Here is a 15,599-nt window from a genome sequence, read left to right as displayed (position 1 = left end):
CTCATCAATTTTTTACATTTAATTCGGAGCAGACGATGATGTAATGGCATAGGCATGGCACTTTATCAGCTCTGTTCTGGTCAGCGCGTCAGCGACTTCAGCCTCCAATCAGCTCTTCTACTTTGGGCATAAAGGCAAAATATATGGATAGAAGGTTCCCTCCTTTATAAATTTTTGCTTCAGGTTATTGCGACTCTAACGTTCCTTCCTGGTACCAAAAGGCTTTCTTCTCGTTTTTCTTATAAAGTTGTTGTATCTGTATGAGAAACTGATTTGTGACATTTCGGATAACCATGTTAGGTTATCCAAAGAAATTAAAATTATAAAGTAAGCAACCATGTTCGTTAATGAAAAGTTTTTTTTTAAGTGAATTAAGTTTCAAGAAAAAAACATGGCAGAAAATTTGGCAAAACGACCCTCCAAAGGCATTCTAAAAACATCAAGTAGTTTTGATAGCCAGGATGCACCCAGGTAAAACGCCAGCTTTATGTCAAGCTATTACAATAATTTGAAAGGTTATAAATTATGGTTCATGCATTAATTTATATTAAATCATTCCAATGCAATATAATAAAATGTATTTTTATTAATATCACTCATTGGATATTAAAAAATTATTTAACATTTCTCAAAAATTCCATTTAGTTTCAGGATATTGTTTATTCATTTTTGTACAAGTGTTAACTATAATTAAAAGCAAATTAGGGGTCTTTCTTTTTTTATTCAGACCAAGCAAAGAGACAAAGTGGGATGAGATGAACATCATAGCAACATTACACCCACCTGAAAAGGATTATGGACATATGAAAATTGATGAGCCAAAAACTCCATATAATTATGAAGGATTGGAGAATGATGTTGATTATAGTCCAGTAGATGCTGCAGTTATAGCTTCAAAGTATATACATATATATATATATTCATATAATTATACAGGGTTAGCTAGATAAAACGCCTCGGACCATAGACATAAAATGCTGTTTAACTTCGTAATTATAAGAGATAGCAAAAATTGCTATCTCTTATAATTACAAAGTTAAACAGTATTTTATGTTCTTGGTCTGAGGAGCTTTATCTGACTAACCTTGTATATGCACATTTGAGTGCTTATTAATTTTTGGAAATAACTTGATTGCGAAACTTCATTTTTATTTTAATAAAATTTAGGCTTGCAGAGAACAGCAAACCAAAGATATTCGAGGAATCATCTGATGAAGAAGATGAAGAGACTCCTGAAGAAAGAGGTAATAATATAATAGACATTGTGATAAAATAATAAGTTAGATCAAACTATTTTAACAATGAGGAAATTATTAATAATATAAATATATATTTATATATAGAAAAGCGAAAAGCTTTTGAAGCAAAAAGGAAAGGACATTACAGAGAATGGCATGCTGTTCAACTAGCAAGAAGACAGATGTTTATGCAGGAAGAAGATGAAGATGAAGAAGATGATGAAGAGAAAAATAAGGAGGAAGAAAGGCAAGATGATGAAAGTCCAACAGAGGATGAAAAAACTTATAAAACTGAATTTAAATGCATGCCGTCCTGTGACAGAGTGAAGAAGAAATAAGTATGAGGCATACTTTAGTAAGTGCTTCCACATGATTCATATACACCAATCATACTTTCATGAAGATCATTTATTTAATTATTATTGCTTTGATAATTAGGGTGCAGTAATATTGCAATAAATATGATGCATTGTATTCTTTTATTTTACTATAAAATAAAAAAGATAGACATTGCATTTTGATTTTGTACATACATAAGTCACTTAAAAAATCATGTACTGTAAATAAACCCAATATATGAATGAGATTTTATATGTAGAATCTACTTTTTTTTTATTATTCATATATTAAAATACTAAAGAAAACATTAAAATTACTCTAGAAAACAATAAGTGAATAAGCTTTACTAAAGAAAAAATAGTTTATTTGCAACTTTCAAAATCTGTCAAATGGTAAATGAAGAGATGGATATAATTATTGACTTTGTTAAATGACTAATTTTATTAATCATTTGTAAATTATGCCCTTATAGTACATATGAAACAGTAACTGAAAGATTTTATTTTAAAAATTTCTGTCATTTATGTACAATATCGCAATATATACAATTATAACTAGATCAGCTTTTATAATTATACGTCGATCGAAAAACAAATTATTACAAAATTTTATTGTAACAATAACGGTTCACTTTCAGCCCGTAAAACAGTTTTTGGTGACATTATTTCATCGATAGACTGTTGTTGCTTTTCTGTTTTCGTAATTTTCTCTGATTTTAGTACAGCATCATTTAAACAAATACTATTTAAACTAACAGCGCTGTTAGAAAATATAGCAGTAGCTAAATTAGCGTTATCTACGTTCATTCCAAGAGAACTGACACCTTCATTATTTGTATCCATTTTATGTGAAGTTGAATTTGTCTTCAAAGTGACATTGCTCTTTGAATGTGTATGTGATGATATTAAATCACAGGCTCTACCCAAAATAATTACACTATTCAATATTCTCAAAGATACAAGTATGAGATATGCTAGAATGAGAAGTATAAAATTGGCTGGTCGAGCGGAAGGTGTCAGAGTCGCGCATAACACTCTGCCCATTGCCACGCCTAGAGGTAAGGGAATAAAACCCATTCGCCGAGCGACTAAATCTGATGGATCAGAAAATGCTGTTTCCTGTCTTGTCTGAGCCATGTCATAAGCTATGCTTACCGTATAATCTCTATATACAGTAGATTTCAACTCGTTAAAACGGGTAATGAATGCGTGTTTTACCTTTAAATAAGAAATCATCTTATAACGAATTATAACTATTGATTCAATTTTATTTAATAAAAGTACGTACCCAATCAACCAAAACTTCAGCCAAAAGTAGCAAGATACAATCTATTAAAAGTACTCCGAGACGATCAGCACGCCAAGCATATTCTTTCATAGTTTGTAAACTAACAGCCAAAAGCAACATGGTTAAATGAAACCTTTCTCTTACATCGGCACAAGATAATTGAAATAAGTTACTTTTATCAAATTTTTTAAAAACCGAACCTTTTAATTCGACAAACTGAAAATTAAAGGATTAAACACGTTAGCAAACACGAAATCATTATACAAGGTGAAATTTTTATCTTCGAATATCTTAAGATTTTGAAAAGCATTTAAAAAAAATCATTTTCTGATGAAAGATGTTTTATCTTAAGAGAGGTATATAATGATACTACTGGTTTGACCTTGAAGGGTTATTTAAAGGTTACTGGAAGGTCGCTTCGAGTATTTTTATAATAGAGCTCCTATCTTTATTGCACATTTCTGTACCTCAACATCAAAGCTTTCTAAAATACTAAATTCGTATATCATTTTATTCATCTGCTTGTAAGATATTTGGAGTCAAACATCTTTCATCTGAAAATAATTTTGCTAAAATACCTTTCTTCAAGATATGTCGATGTTCTAAGTTAACAAAAACACCCTGTATTTTGAAATAGTACATTACTAATCAAGGGAAGAAGTGATCAATTGCTAATGAGGTGCGAAGTTTAGATGCAAGTAGCGGGATTGATACTCGAACCAAAGGTAAGGATTTTCAACTTTACCGAATGCACCCTAACTTCGTACATCATCGTAATTCATTTATTCCCGTGGTCAGCATAATACTTTTCGTAACAAATGAGAGGAAGTACAGTTTTCCATGCATGTTGCAGCAGAGTGAAAATGATTTACTTTCACCCTGCTGGGCTTATTTTCTCCCCACTAATCAGCGAAACATCATCTTCATTTGACAAAATAGGCACAAAAAGCTGTAATTTCACTTCATATGCTATGAAAAAAATATTTCGCAATATACTTACATTATTAGACATCATGATAGTCAATAAAGCCTTGTTACTACTGTTTATAGCAACATTCAAAGTGGTAGCTTGAAAAAGTACTAGTATGCTATGAAATACTTTATATATATATATATAGTTAAGGAATTTAAATTTTCTTGAAATATGATTTAGCACTTGATTATAACCATATAAAGCAGGTACTAAGGATTGTAACTATAAAGTATAATAGAATTTAAATGTACATTAGATATTGTATATCTGTAAAATGGGAGTCTGGGACATAGATTTTACTATTATAGTTACTCAATCTTTAAATAGTTTTGCTAGAATAAAAGCCTCCAGGTATTCATCAGAAAAACATAATGGTTAGCTTTCTACATTATAGATTTAGCAAGGATACAGACATAACATAATGCAAAAATAAGATGAGGCAATGTTCCCAAATGCTTTGAATGAACTGAATGTGACTTTGATCTGGGCTCTGTAGCAGTCCAGAGCAATGCATCAATAGTGTCTTGTCCAAAAGCACTGAACAGTCGATCTCCAACCTCCAACATATTGTAAAATATATACAATTTTATTACAGATTGACTCTTAACCAAATGATACATCATTGATGTATCAACCTTCCATGTAGCCACCCAACAACCAACTACTACCACTCCCTTTAATAAGTCACACACTTCAGCAGGTTTCAAATATCTTTCATCTTTCTTTACATAAGTATTTTTACCCCTGCTGATAAAAATTAGTTGAAATTATAATAGCAATTGTGTAACATCAATAATAATTTTCAAAATCTTACCAAAAACAATGTATAAGCGGTCTTGTAATAATTGCCCATAAAGCCATTATAAATCTTAATGGTAAAAATGTATATACAAATAAAAAAGAATCTGCACACTAGAAAGATTGTTTTGATTTTTTAAAAATTGTTAGAATATAAATTCAATCTTTTCATGTAAATTTGCATTTGAAACATACCTGAAGAAATCCATATGCCATGAACTTTTCAACTTCTCTTGGAATCTTCATAAAAGAATAAACTTTTTCTCTCCTAGCAGAAAATCTTTCTTCATCGTTTTCTAATTGATATCCTCTTGTTAGTTCTGTTCTTAAAAATTGAATAAGAGACACACCTGAAACAATTTTTTCAATAAATGATTATTTAAAAAAAAAATAAAATAATAGGACGATGGAAGAATACGAAAGGAGTAATGAAAAACTAATTAACTGGTAGAACTTAACAAATTATTTTAATTTTAAGAAATTATTTAATTACTGTTTAGTATTTAAGCTAAGTTGACAATACCATTTTTTCTCGTTATACGTTGTTTGTTTCCTAATTTCAAATAAGCTCGAGTATGATCTATGTCCTCAGTTCGAGTTATATGCGATTTTGATATTTTTTCTGAACCTTGAAACCTAATGCGCCGTCCTCCAGGTAGATTCTGACCGCTATCATTAATCTGTTCATGTTCTGCACAAGCGTCCCGCATCTTCTTATTTTCTTTTAATAAAATCTGTTTGCATACAATCCTCTGCCATAACCTTCAAAAAATTCGTTGCTTTTGGCAGGCCATGAAAATGTTTTATTCACGTTCGATGGAATGTCAATACATTAACTATAGCATTTAGGAGAATCGATTGAACACTTATTTTAAAATAAAATCTACGTAGATTTCATGAAACAAGTATATAATCGGAATGGTGAAATTTTGAGCGATAAAATCGCAGTTGTAATCGACGCAGTAACAGCAAGCAAGTACACCAAACTATCAAAGTACACCTGTAGTACCTGTACACAAGCGTGTGTCAATTCGCTTCACAGCTGATTGACAGCTGATTATTAACATGACCGAACATGGCGTCGTCCACGGATAAAACAGTGGACGACCAAGTTTCTTGTAAAATCCTAATTATTGGAGCTGGAATGGCTGGATTATCGGCTGCTAATCATTTAATTAAAAATAATGAAAACGACTTTCTAATACTAGAAGCACGAGGCCGTATAGGAGGTCGTATTTTTGCCACAAAAATAGGTAAGGGAAAGTTGACTTTGTTATATATTTTTATATATAAATCAATCGTGATTTTATTTGGATTATCCGATTACTTAATAGTGTTATTTTTATTATCATGTTTTCACTAAATATAATCGTCTATTTGACATTTATTAATGTGCAATAAACATTGCAGGAAATGAAAAAGTTGAATTAGGTGCAAATTGGATTCATGGAGTTTTAGGCAACCCTATGTTTGAATTAGCAATGGCTAATGGATTAATAGACATAGTACATATTCCAAAAACACATAAAGTTGTAGCTGCAACAGAAGATGGAAAGCAGGTGCCGTTCTCTGTTTTGCAGGAAATATATGAAGCTTACATTTGTTTTCTGAAACGCTGTGAAGAATATTTTTTAAGTGCATATAACCCTCCTGATGGAATAAATAATGTTGGGGCACATGTTGCTTTAGAGATGGATATCTACTTATCGCCATTGTCTGACGATGAAAAAAGAATAAGGCAGTTACTTTTCAATTGTTTGTTGAAAAGAGAAACTTGCATCACAGGCTGTGATACAATGGATGATGTTGATCTATTAGAAATGGGTTCTTATGCAGAGTTGCAGGGAGGCAATATTAGTCTTCCAGATGGATATAGTGCTATATTGGAGCCTATTTCAAAGCACATACCGAAAAACCAAATTCTAACTAAACACACAGTTACAAAGATTAGGTATTTTATTTATTGTCAAAACTGTATGGTATTATTGTAATTAACACTTTGATTTATAATTTTATCTTTTCAGGTGGCAGAAGCATGGACCTCTAAATAGTACCTCTAATACAAATAGTCATATAGAAGTGCAATGTGAGAATGGTAAAAAAATAATGTCTGAACAGATTATATGTACTTTACCATTAGGTGTTCTGAAGAAAGAAGCTAAAAATATCTTTGAACCAGTTTTACCAGATTATAAGTTGGAAGCCATAGATAAATTAATGTTTGGAACTGTGGATAAAATATTTTTAGAGTATGAAAGACCTTTTTTAAACCCTGGTATATCGGAAGTGATGCTACTTTGGGATGATAAGGGTTTATCAGAGGAAGAAAAAAAGGATCTGAGCAAAACTTGGTTTCGAAAAATATATTCCTTTACCAAAATTTCTGATACACTTTTATTGGGTTGGATTTCGGGAAAAGAAGCAGAATACATGGAAAAGTTAAGTACGAAGGAAGTGGCAGAAACATGTACTTCAATTTTGAGACGATTTCTTAACGACCCTTATGTACCTTCGCCAAAGAGCTGTTTTCGTACAACGTGGAGTTCGCAGGGATATACATGCGGATCTTACACTGCTATGGCTGTGGGTGCAAGTCAAATGGATATCGAGAGTCTCGCGGAGCCATTAGTACAAACAGATGAGCCTTCTAGAATTATGGTGGCGTTTGCAGGAGAGCACACACATTCTTCATTTTACAGTACTGTACACGGAGCATATTTAACTGGGCGTACAGCTGCACAATTATTGTTAGAGTCGAAAAAGCATGAAAAACATCCAATGAGCCTAAGTTGTGAAGATACAAGTGATTTAAGTTCATGGATTCAGGGTATTTCTTTGAATTAATATTTTGTGAAGATATTGATTAATTATTGCACTTTTTTCACTAAAAGACTTTATTTCACTAGAAAGAGCGAGGCAGCGCTCTGCACTTTACAAACGAAAGCCCGAAATTAGTTTTATATCAAATTTCTTCTGCTTACATCAATTTTGTATATATATTTATACTAGAGTTTATATAATTGAAGCTTTTAATACATGCGTAAAACTATTAATTTTAAGCTATATACATATATACATATATATATATATATATATATATATATATATTATTAATGATAAGTTAGTAGCTTTTAATCAAATTTTTATTCTTTTTTATGTTTTTTTTACAAAATATTATAATGTGAAAAATAATCACGATTTCCATTCTTCTTACATATTAATTTGTATTTCTTATTTATGTAAATCTAGTCATGCATTTTTACACAATATTTAAAGTTCCTGTTAAGATAACATAAAATCTCGTTCTCGACTTTAAAGAATTCGTATGCCGTATAACCTTCAATTAACTTTTATGTTTTAACGGGAATAAACTTTTTAGGTCAAGCAATTGTTCGATTATTTTATAAAAAGCAAGATCGAGAATTAAGCGAAAGAAAATAGGAATAAATTGCTTTACAGGAACTCCTTTTTTTTAAGAGATGATGAATGTATTAAATCAAGTCCTATAAGCAAATTTTTAGTAAATGTATATAGAAAGAAAATTGTTTTTATTATTGAATGTAATAGCTTCTTATTCATAATGTAAATAAAACTATGCACTGTTTGAAGCATTTTACCTGCTGTTTATATTTTTTGCTATTAATGCTGAACCTGTTTTCTGGGATAAGAAGATAAGCAAATAAAGCGAGTACTGGTTACAAATATAATTCATATATTTCCAGGCCATATTATATATTGTAATCTGTTTCGATAATAATAAAAATATATTTGCTTAGAATTAACGTAAAAAGATAACAAGAAATCAAAGTTATGTACAAAATACATGTATTAAATCGTCAATATAAATATTAATTTGACGTTGACTTCGTAAAATTATATATGCCTTTATATATATTTTTTGCGAATACTACTTTGAGGATATAATAATATTCTGATTGAAACTATTTTACTTTTATATCACGTAAATTATGACAGTTAACATCAATTAACATGACTATCTTATAAAACTCAAGAAAAATATAAAATCCATTCTTTACTTTTACAATTAGATTTTTACACAATAATATTATAATCGCCAATAAATAAACATGGAAGATATCGCTATGAAACACTTATTTGAAAGTATACATCTTAAGAATAGATAAAGCATAATAATAATATTATTTATATTTGCGACCTATTTAATAAAACATACTATAATTATAGGGCTCAAGTCTAATTTCTGCAAAATTTTTCATCTTTTATTTTTAATAGATTAAATTCCAATGTTGCACCGAGCAAACAATTAAAGTAGAATAGGGTAAATAGGAAAATCAATATACAATAAAAAAAAATGTTAAATTAAACTGGGTAGACTAAAGCCTTGATATAAAACAATGATTACTTCATGCTAAATTAATTCTTCTTCTGACTACCAGAGCCAAATTTTCAGCTTAAAATTAAATTAAAATATTATTAATCTTTTACAACATGTACAACGTCTTTCTTATATATAACTATTATATAACGAATCAATATTAAATTTCTTGTTCAAATAACTATAAGCAAGTATAGCGTTTCATTCTGAGGTAGACAGTTATCAAATAACTATTTTTATAAAGATGGAGTTGCAAGTAATCCCTGTATTTCTATTTTTTGCTTTTGGTTAAATGTTGAAGGTCCATAAACGGTTTTTTGGCCCTAAAAGTGAAGAAAACATAAGATTGATCATACATATAAAAATTTTGCTTTTAATTATTTCAGGTAATATTTATTATAAGTTTTCATTAATATTATTTATACTATTTTAGTCATTATGTGTTCCCCAGACACTTCAAAATTTACAAATATGCACTTTTATTAAAAAATCCCTAATTTATTAATTTAACCTACTCTTTTTATATGATCGAAACGGTCTCTCTCTCGCAACACTCTTTATAATTTAAATATATTATAAAATATATGATAATACACAAATAATACGTAATGATAAGTGTTGCAAAACTGCACTCTTATAAAACAGTAGGTCCAATCTTAAAATTGTGAATCTTTCACAGCGTCTAGGAAACATAGAATTACTAAAATAGTCTAAATAATATTGATGAGAATGTAAAATTTATATGTTCTAAAATAATTAAATGCACAAATTCATACGCGTGATCAATCTTAAACTTTCTTCATTTTTAGGGTCAGGGAATCCCATTATAGACCCTCATCCTTTATCCTGTCGTTTCGATACTGAACAAACGGTGCAGATGTATTTTTCTGTTTCTTTCTTAATACGTTAACGACCGGTATTAAATGTGTCAGTTTTATTTCTGGACCATTCGATCCAAAACAATTTTGTATTTCCCAGAGACCAAACTTACTACTGCCACATTTAAACAAACTGCATTTACATCCCTTTTAGATGTATATGACAAGAAATATGAACATTTATTGAGCCTAAATAGGGTCAGGTGGTTCGTTGCAGAAAACTGTGTACCAGTATGATGCACATGGTCGTTAACGTGTTAATAACTTACGCAAAGTGCACCTAGTAAAACTCTTTTATTTCATTTAAAAATTAAACTTTATGTTTATATTTTGTTTGTTCGTTGGTAATTTTAAATTTTATTAATACAAATAAAAGTAGTAAATATAACATTTTCATCAGTTATATTGCTCAAAATATATTTACCCGATGAAATTATATAAAAAAATATTTTTAAAGCTAAGCTTAATTCAACATATGTTAACATGTACTTTGTCAATTTAATAAGATTAACACAAAAAGCAATCGTTTTTATGCAGTTGTCAACGAACAAACCGCCGCATAATTAGGCGAATATACTCACTTCTAGATTGTTAGAAAAAGTAAGTACTTAATTTAAGATGCTATATTTTAAAATAACCATTTCTCTCCGATTAATTATAATGATTATAGAGAAATGCAATGCTTAATTAACAAAAAAATCTTACGTGTAAATACAGATGGTACACGCCGTTTTTAGGGAGTCTGCATTTCCATAGCTACATATGACTTATTTATTAAACTCTATTTCACAGTTACTAATATAACGAATAAATTAACAATAAACATTTTGCAAGATTATAACACTATAGAGCGTATTTATAATATTAACCTTTTTCTATTTAGCTTGCTGTACAAACATAAATTTATAAAAAATAGGTCTGAACGCGTTAAAAAAAATATTCAAGAAAACAAAATTTCGCTATATTAAAAGTCATCGATGCCACCATCGGGGACACCGGATTTTACTTTGTCTAAGACTTTGTTGACAAATTCGGTTGAATGGCTGGCTATTCGAACTTCTGTAAAAGTCAAAATAAATTACGCGTTAATTAATAATACACGTACAAGCATGAAATATATATATATATATATATATATATATAAATGAAGATTTATAACAAAATTTGCACAAAATACTAACTGGTGGCGAATTTACAAAACTTTTCCATTTGACGAGTTAGCTCTTCTTGATTTTCTGGGTTTGGCTCTGCTAATTTAGCGGCAAGGGTTTGCTTCACTTGTATTATCCCTTGTATCAATCGCCCTAAAAATATTACTTATATTACACCACTTTTCCATTAAAATGAAATGCACAGTCTCTCTAAGCGAAGCATCTATGATATATTTACGTATATACAGGGTATTCCATTTGAAACAAAACAATATGATAACTCACAACCAAGCGATTAAATACAAAAATTTCCTACAAACGTTCTGTGAGTTCGAGGAGAACACATGGTCTCATTAGATTTATGTTGAAGCCTTATTTGAGGGTTATACGAAGGACGTTTCGAGTGGTTTTAATGGAACCATTTATTTTTGTTGCATACTCTCGAATTCATAGCAAATCTCAGGAATCTTTGAAAACGTTCTGTTCATTTTGTTATTTTATCAAGTCATTTAAGAAATATCGATTTGAAATTGCACATAGCAATGATTTTGGTTAAATATGTGCTACACTTACATATACTTAATCTCTCACATATTTATGTATACTTCCAAATCGAAATATCTCGCAAACGACTCAATAAAATAATCAAATGAAAATATTTGTGAAACGCGCTTCTGAGATAAACTACAAGAAAATGGAATAGAAGAAAAAGAGAGTTTTGTCTAAGAAGCGCAAGCTGACTTATATGCGTCCTTCAAACGAAACTTCAAGGTCAAACTAATCAAATTATTTTATATTCCAATCAAAGTCATAAAACTCTTATTCGAAAAGTTTTTCGATTTTCGCCATAAGTTACGCGTTATTCAGCTGTTCTCTGCAGTTCCATTTCCACTTCCAACATGTGACTGTGCAGAACAACGACGAAAAGAGACATTTCCGCAAACAGCACATCAGGACACTGCGATTTAAACGTTTTCGCATGATATTTCTTTGGGCGTTTTCCATTTAAGGTCCTAACGCTTATAATACAATATTTTATGTGACAGGTATTATATACTGCGAACGCTTTCGGCCTTAAATGGAAAATGCCTTTTGATGTGACGTCTGAAAACCGATTGGTCGATCACGTTCGCGAACAACCGAACGATACACGAACACGTTATAGGCCGATGTTCTGTACGACTAAATGTTACAAGCGGAAACGTGCTTTTTCAAATGATATGCCCTGTATATATTACATGTGTGACTTAAAATTGAAATATTTTCTGATAAAAATTGTATTGATTGTATGGATGTATAGTTTTACTATAAACTATCAAAGAATCTGCAATTAATGAAGTATTAATCTAGAAGAAAGAAAAGAAATTTGAAGTGCACAATAATTTTAAAATACTTTGCTTCAGATGATTTTGTATAGACTGAATTAAAAATATTATTACTAACTGTGTTCCTGTTCAAGACCATGTAGTTTAATTTTGTTAGCTTCATGTTGTGCTTTTTTCTTTAACCTACAAGCTCGCGAGGCTAATTTATTTTTTTCCTTTCGAGTTTTTGGTCTTGCAGTGAATGGCAATTCTGATACTGGTGTCATATCATTTATAACTCTTGAAAGTTTGTCCAATTCCTTTCCTATAACGTACAATTTACGTGGATTTGGAGTGAGATCATTCCCGTCACCCTTTCGTGCTTTCCCACTATGCTTAATGCCTCTAAGGACACAATGAGGACTAAAAACTGGATCTGTGGCTTCATTAAGAACATGGGGATCTTCAAGACGTGCACGAGCCACCAATCTTTGCCCCTTAGGGCCTTTGGCCTGAACATTATACTGCCAGAAGTATCGCTCTTTCTTTGCATGTCTACTTTCTTTTCCAGCATCACCACCTGATACCCTTGTATTATTCTGATCCTCTCCATCGCTACCACCTGAATCTATATAAAAAACTTATCACTATTATTGGGAAATTAGATTTTATAGGTGATTTAAATAAAAGAGTATTTTAAATACCATTATCACTACTATAATCTTCATCATGGTCACTATCCTCGTCACTATCTTCATAGCCCTCATCATGACTAAGAGGATCTAGATGACACAATGGATCGGGGCTAAGAGCACCGCCGGTGCTTAAACTGCTCGTTGACTCTGCTTCAACAAAACTAAGGCTACCGGTACTGAGCAAATGTTGGCGTGGTTCTCTACGTGCCCAGATTTGATCTAGAGGCATGAACTGTGTTGGTGCAGATGTTGAGAGTCTTGAAGCTTTCGGTTTTCCACCCATTGAGGTAGTTGTATCCATTAGTCCACATGCAGAACTATTTGGTGTATTTTCACCACCTCTCATCAGCAGCTCATGCAATGTAGATTGTCCAGAGTATCTTGTTACTGGATGTGGAGATGTTGATGAGCTAGCAGTAGAGCTTCCTAATAAATTAAAAAATTAAAAAAAAAATACACCTATCTTTATATTTGGTTTTAATACACACCTGCTAAATTACTAGTTCCTGGACTGGGGAAAGCAGGTGGACTCACTGGCTCCAAACTATCAGTAATATTTACTCCCTTGTTTAAATTGAAACCAGTAGTGCTATTAAATGTTGTACAGCTGCGATAGGTTGGTTCTGTTTGAGGAAAACTGCTTGGGGCAAATCCTAATCCACTATTGAACAGGGAGCTTACAGGAGTTCCTGTACTAGCATCAGTTTTCTGTGCTCTTTCTTCTGGTAGTAACAAATCATCAAAATTTAGATCTCCAAGTAATGTATCGTCATTTGCATTTAGTTCTGCTAATGTAGGTCCCTGTATTAAATCAGCTTTATCTACTTGAAAAATATCATCATCATCCATTTTAAAAGATATGCCCAATTGATCAGGGTCCATTTTAAATGGAGATTCAACTTGGTCTGGTCGAATATTCCAAGCAGAAGGTGCTGCTAATGGAGATGGTGAGAACTGGTCATATATACCACGGGCACCTCTATGGCAACCAGGTATTGGAACTGACGCAGAAGATGGACCCATTTCTGAATGAATTTCTTGTTTCACTACACTATCCATTTCATTGCTATCAACATCCAGTAAAAATTCTTGGTAACTGGAGTCTGCCATTTTAGACAAGTCTTATATTTATTAAAATTGATCTAATGACTTTCTAATAATTTCATAAAATTCATTGAAAAAAAGATGATTTCAAAAGAAAAACTAAGTCTAATAATAAAAAGAATGTTATTCGTAAAATCAATTTTGCAACAATGCGGTTAAAAGTGTTTTTTAAACATAAAACCTATAAACCAAATAAGAATATTGTTATGCATAACATATTTTCCTTAAAAAGTTCAATTCTTATCAAATTCTCTTCATTTTAAGATTAGGTTATTTAGGTTGTTTGTTTCACTAGGCTGTGTTAGGTTGAAAAAATCTTAAAAACAAAAAACACAAAACGTAAATTTAAGCTGCTGATTGTTGTTTGCTTTAATTACAGTGACAGTTGTGATTTCACACTAGAAGAGAGGATGGAGCAATGTTTACAATGCAGTAAACACAAGCTCTGCTCTTGTAACAGCATAATATATTTTAACGATTTCTTCGTTGGACTTTAACGACTGATGGTCTTAATAGGAAAAATCCATTTGATTGCATAGTGTTTCTTTTGAACTACACGCAAGCACGGAACCGAATTCGTCACTTCGTCAGAAACTATTTATTACGATTAAAAACATCGCCAGGTATTTCAAGAGTCTGCCTTTGTACAGCAGCACATAAAAACGACACTATATACTAGTATATGTAGTATATTATTTTCTTCGATGGCGATCAGCTGCTTATCTCTCTTGATAATAATGTGTAATGCACTATTGCGCGATCAGTAGAAGGTTTGTTATTGTTTTGCCACGAGGCTTCGATGAGATTTCCAGTTAATTCCGCATAAATAGGAAAAGGTCACATGAACAACGTGAGCAATCAATCGGAGAACTATTTTCGGCCAATCAGCGAAAGAGACTGCCAACTCATGGCAAAACTTCCTTCATTAAGCTTGGAAAACACACCCATTATCATGCTTTTAAAACTTCAATTTTTGTCAAAAGTTTTACATAATGTCCTTTTTTCACTGTAGTTACTAGTTAGAACAGCTACACTGTTTTATAATCGTAGAGAAACTTGGAGTCTCAAAGGCAGGCAAAACTTAGGAAAATATATTTTCCACCAGTTCCACAAAAAATACCTGTTTTGCTTACTGAGCAAATTGGTAAGTTCTAAAATTACTAAAAAAATCCATTCAAACTCCCTCCTCCGTTTGTTTGTATTATCTTTCCATCATTTTTGTCCAAAGAAAAAAACTACGCAGGGTCTGTTCTTTTTCACTGTAGATTTCAGTTTGGACAGACGGGGTCAATAGGGAATCCTAGGGGATACTTCGTCGGAGCGAAAAGATTTTATTTCAACTGTTGCGTTAATGTAATAAGTTAGTGAAATAATTACATCCACCACGGGCCACGGCGTCACGCGCACTGGAGAGAACAAATAGAATTAAAATTTCTTTGGCTCGAATTTATAAACCAAACTAAGCTCGAATTTTA

General features: G+C 31.4%; 4 protein-coding genes across 8 annotated transcripts; 2 read left to right on the top strand and 2 right to left on the bottom strand.

The window, feature by feature from the left end:
* The first annotated feature begins 135 nt into the window (after window positions 1-135).
* Window positions 136-4,585, top strand: LOC136780162 (protein phosphatase inhibitor 2-like). 2 transcript variants are annotated; one of them, XM_066738336.1, is made up of 5 exons: window positions 136-471; window positions 728-898; window positions 1,168-1,244; window positions 1,344-1,593; window positions 4,433-4,585. In XM_066738336.1, exons 1-4 carry the CDS (start codon window positions 392-394, stop codon window positions 1,574-1,576), a joined length of 561 nt encoding a protein of 186 aa, XP_066594433.1. In that variant the 5' UTR covers window positions 136-391; the 3' UTR covers window positions 1,577-1,593; window positions 4,433-4,585. The 2 variants fall into 2 exon arrangements, with proteins under 2 accessions (XP_066594433.1, XP_066594432.1); XM_066738335.1 differs by lacking the exon at window positions 4,433-4,585 and having other exon boundaries at window positions 138-471; window positions 1,344-1,829.
* On the bottom strand, window positions 1,953-6,819 carry LOC136780144 (protein TAPT1 homolog). 4 transcript variants are annotated; one of them, XM_066738291.1, is made up of 8 exons: window positions 6,770-6,819; window positions 5,159-5,471; window positions 4,831-4,985; window positions 4,652-4,749; window positions 4,247-4,584; window positions 3,865-3,962; window positions 2,865-3,080; window positions 1,955-2,794 (listed from the first exon to the last, which is right to left on the bottom strand). In XM_066738291.1, exons 2-8 carry the CDS (start codon window positions 5,343-5,345, stop codon window positions 2,186-2,188), a joined length of 1,701 nt encoding a protein of 566 aa, XP_066594388.1. In that variant the 5' UTR covers window positions 5,346-5,471; window positions 6,770-6,819; the 3' UTR covers window positions 1,955-2,185. The 4 variants fall into 4 exon arrangements, with proteins under 4 accessions (XP_066594389.1, XP_066594388.1, XP_066594387.1 ...); XM_066738290.1 differs by lacking the exon at window positions 6,770-6,819 and adding an exon at window positions 6,234-6,248; XM_066738292.1 differs by lacking the exon at window positions 6,770-6,819 and having other exon boundaries at window positions 1,953-2,794; window positions 4,247-4,581; window positions 5,159-5,597.
* On the top strand, window positions 5,711-8,309 carry LOC136780148 (peroxisomal N(1)-acetyl-spermine/spermidine oxidase). Its single transcript, XM_066738303.1, has 3 exons — window positions 5,711-5,888; window positions 6,046-6,586; window positions 6,660-8,309. The coding sequence occupies exons 1-3, from the start codon at window positions 5,711-5,713 to the stop codon at window positions 7,477-7,479; spliced, it is 1,539 nt and encodes a 512-aa protein (XP_066594400.1). The 3' UTR covers window positions 7,480-8,309.
* A 340-nt stretch (window positions 8,310-8,649) lies between these two features.
* REPTOR (repressed by TOR) lies at window positions 8,650-15,591 on the bottom strand. Its single transcript, XM_066738288.1, has 5 exons — window positions 13,509-15,591; window positions 13,030-13,446; window positions 12,465-12,953; window positions 11,052-11,174; window positions 8,650-10,929 (listed from the first exon to the last, which is right to left on the bottom strand). The coding sequence occupies exons 1-5, from the start codon at window positions 14,128-14,130 to the stop codon at window positions 10,835-10,837; spliced, it is 1,746 nt and encodes a 581-aa protein (XP_066594385.1). The 5' UTR covers window positions 14,131-15,591; the 3' UTR covers window positions 8,650-10,834.
* Between the last annotated feature and the right edge of the window lie 8 nt (window positions 15,592-15,599).

The sequence above is a fragment of the Prorops nasuta genome, unplaced genomic scaffold, assembly GCF_024137725.1.
Source record: "Prorops nasuta isolate Cenicafe-Biocafe unplaced genomic scaffold, Cenicafe_Pnas_1.2 PNAS00018, whole genome shotgun sequence".
In the NCBI taxonomy this organism is placed as follows: Eukaryota; Metazoa; Arthropoda; class Insecta; order Hymenoptera; family Bethylidae; genus Prorops; species Prorops nasuta.
The sequence above is the reverse complement of the archived record's forward strand: the minus strand, read 5'-3'. Positions and strand labels throughout refer to the sequence as shown.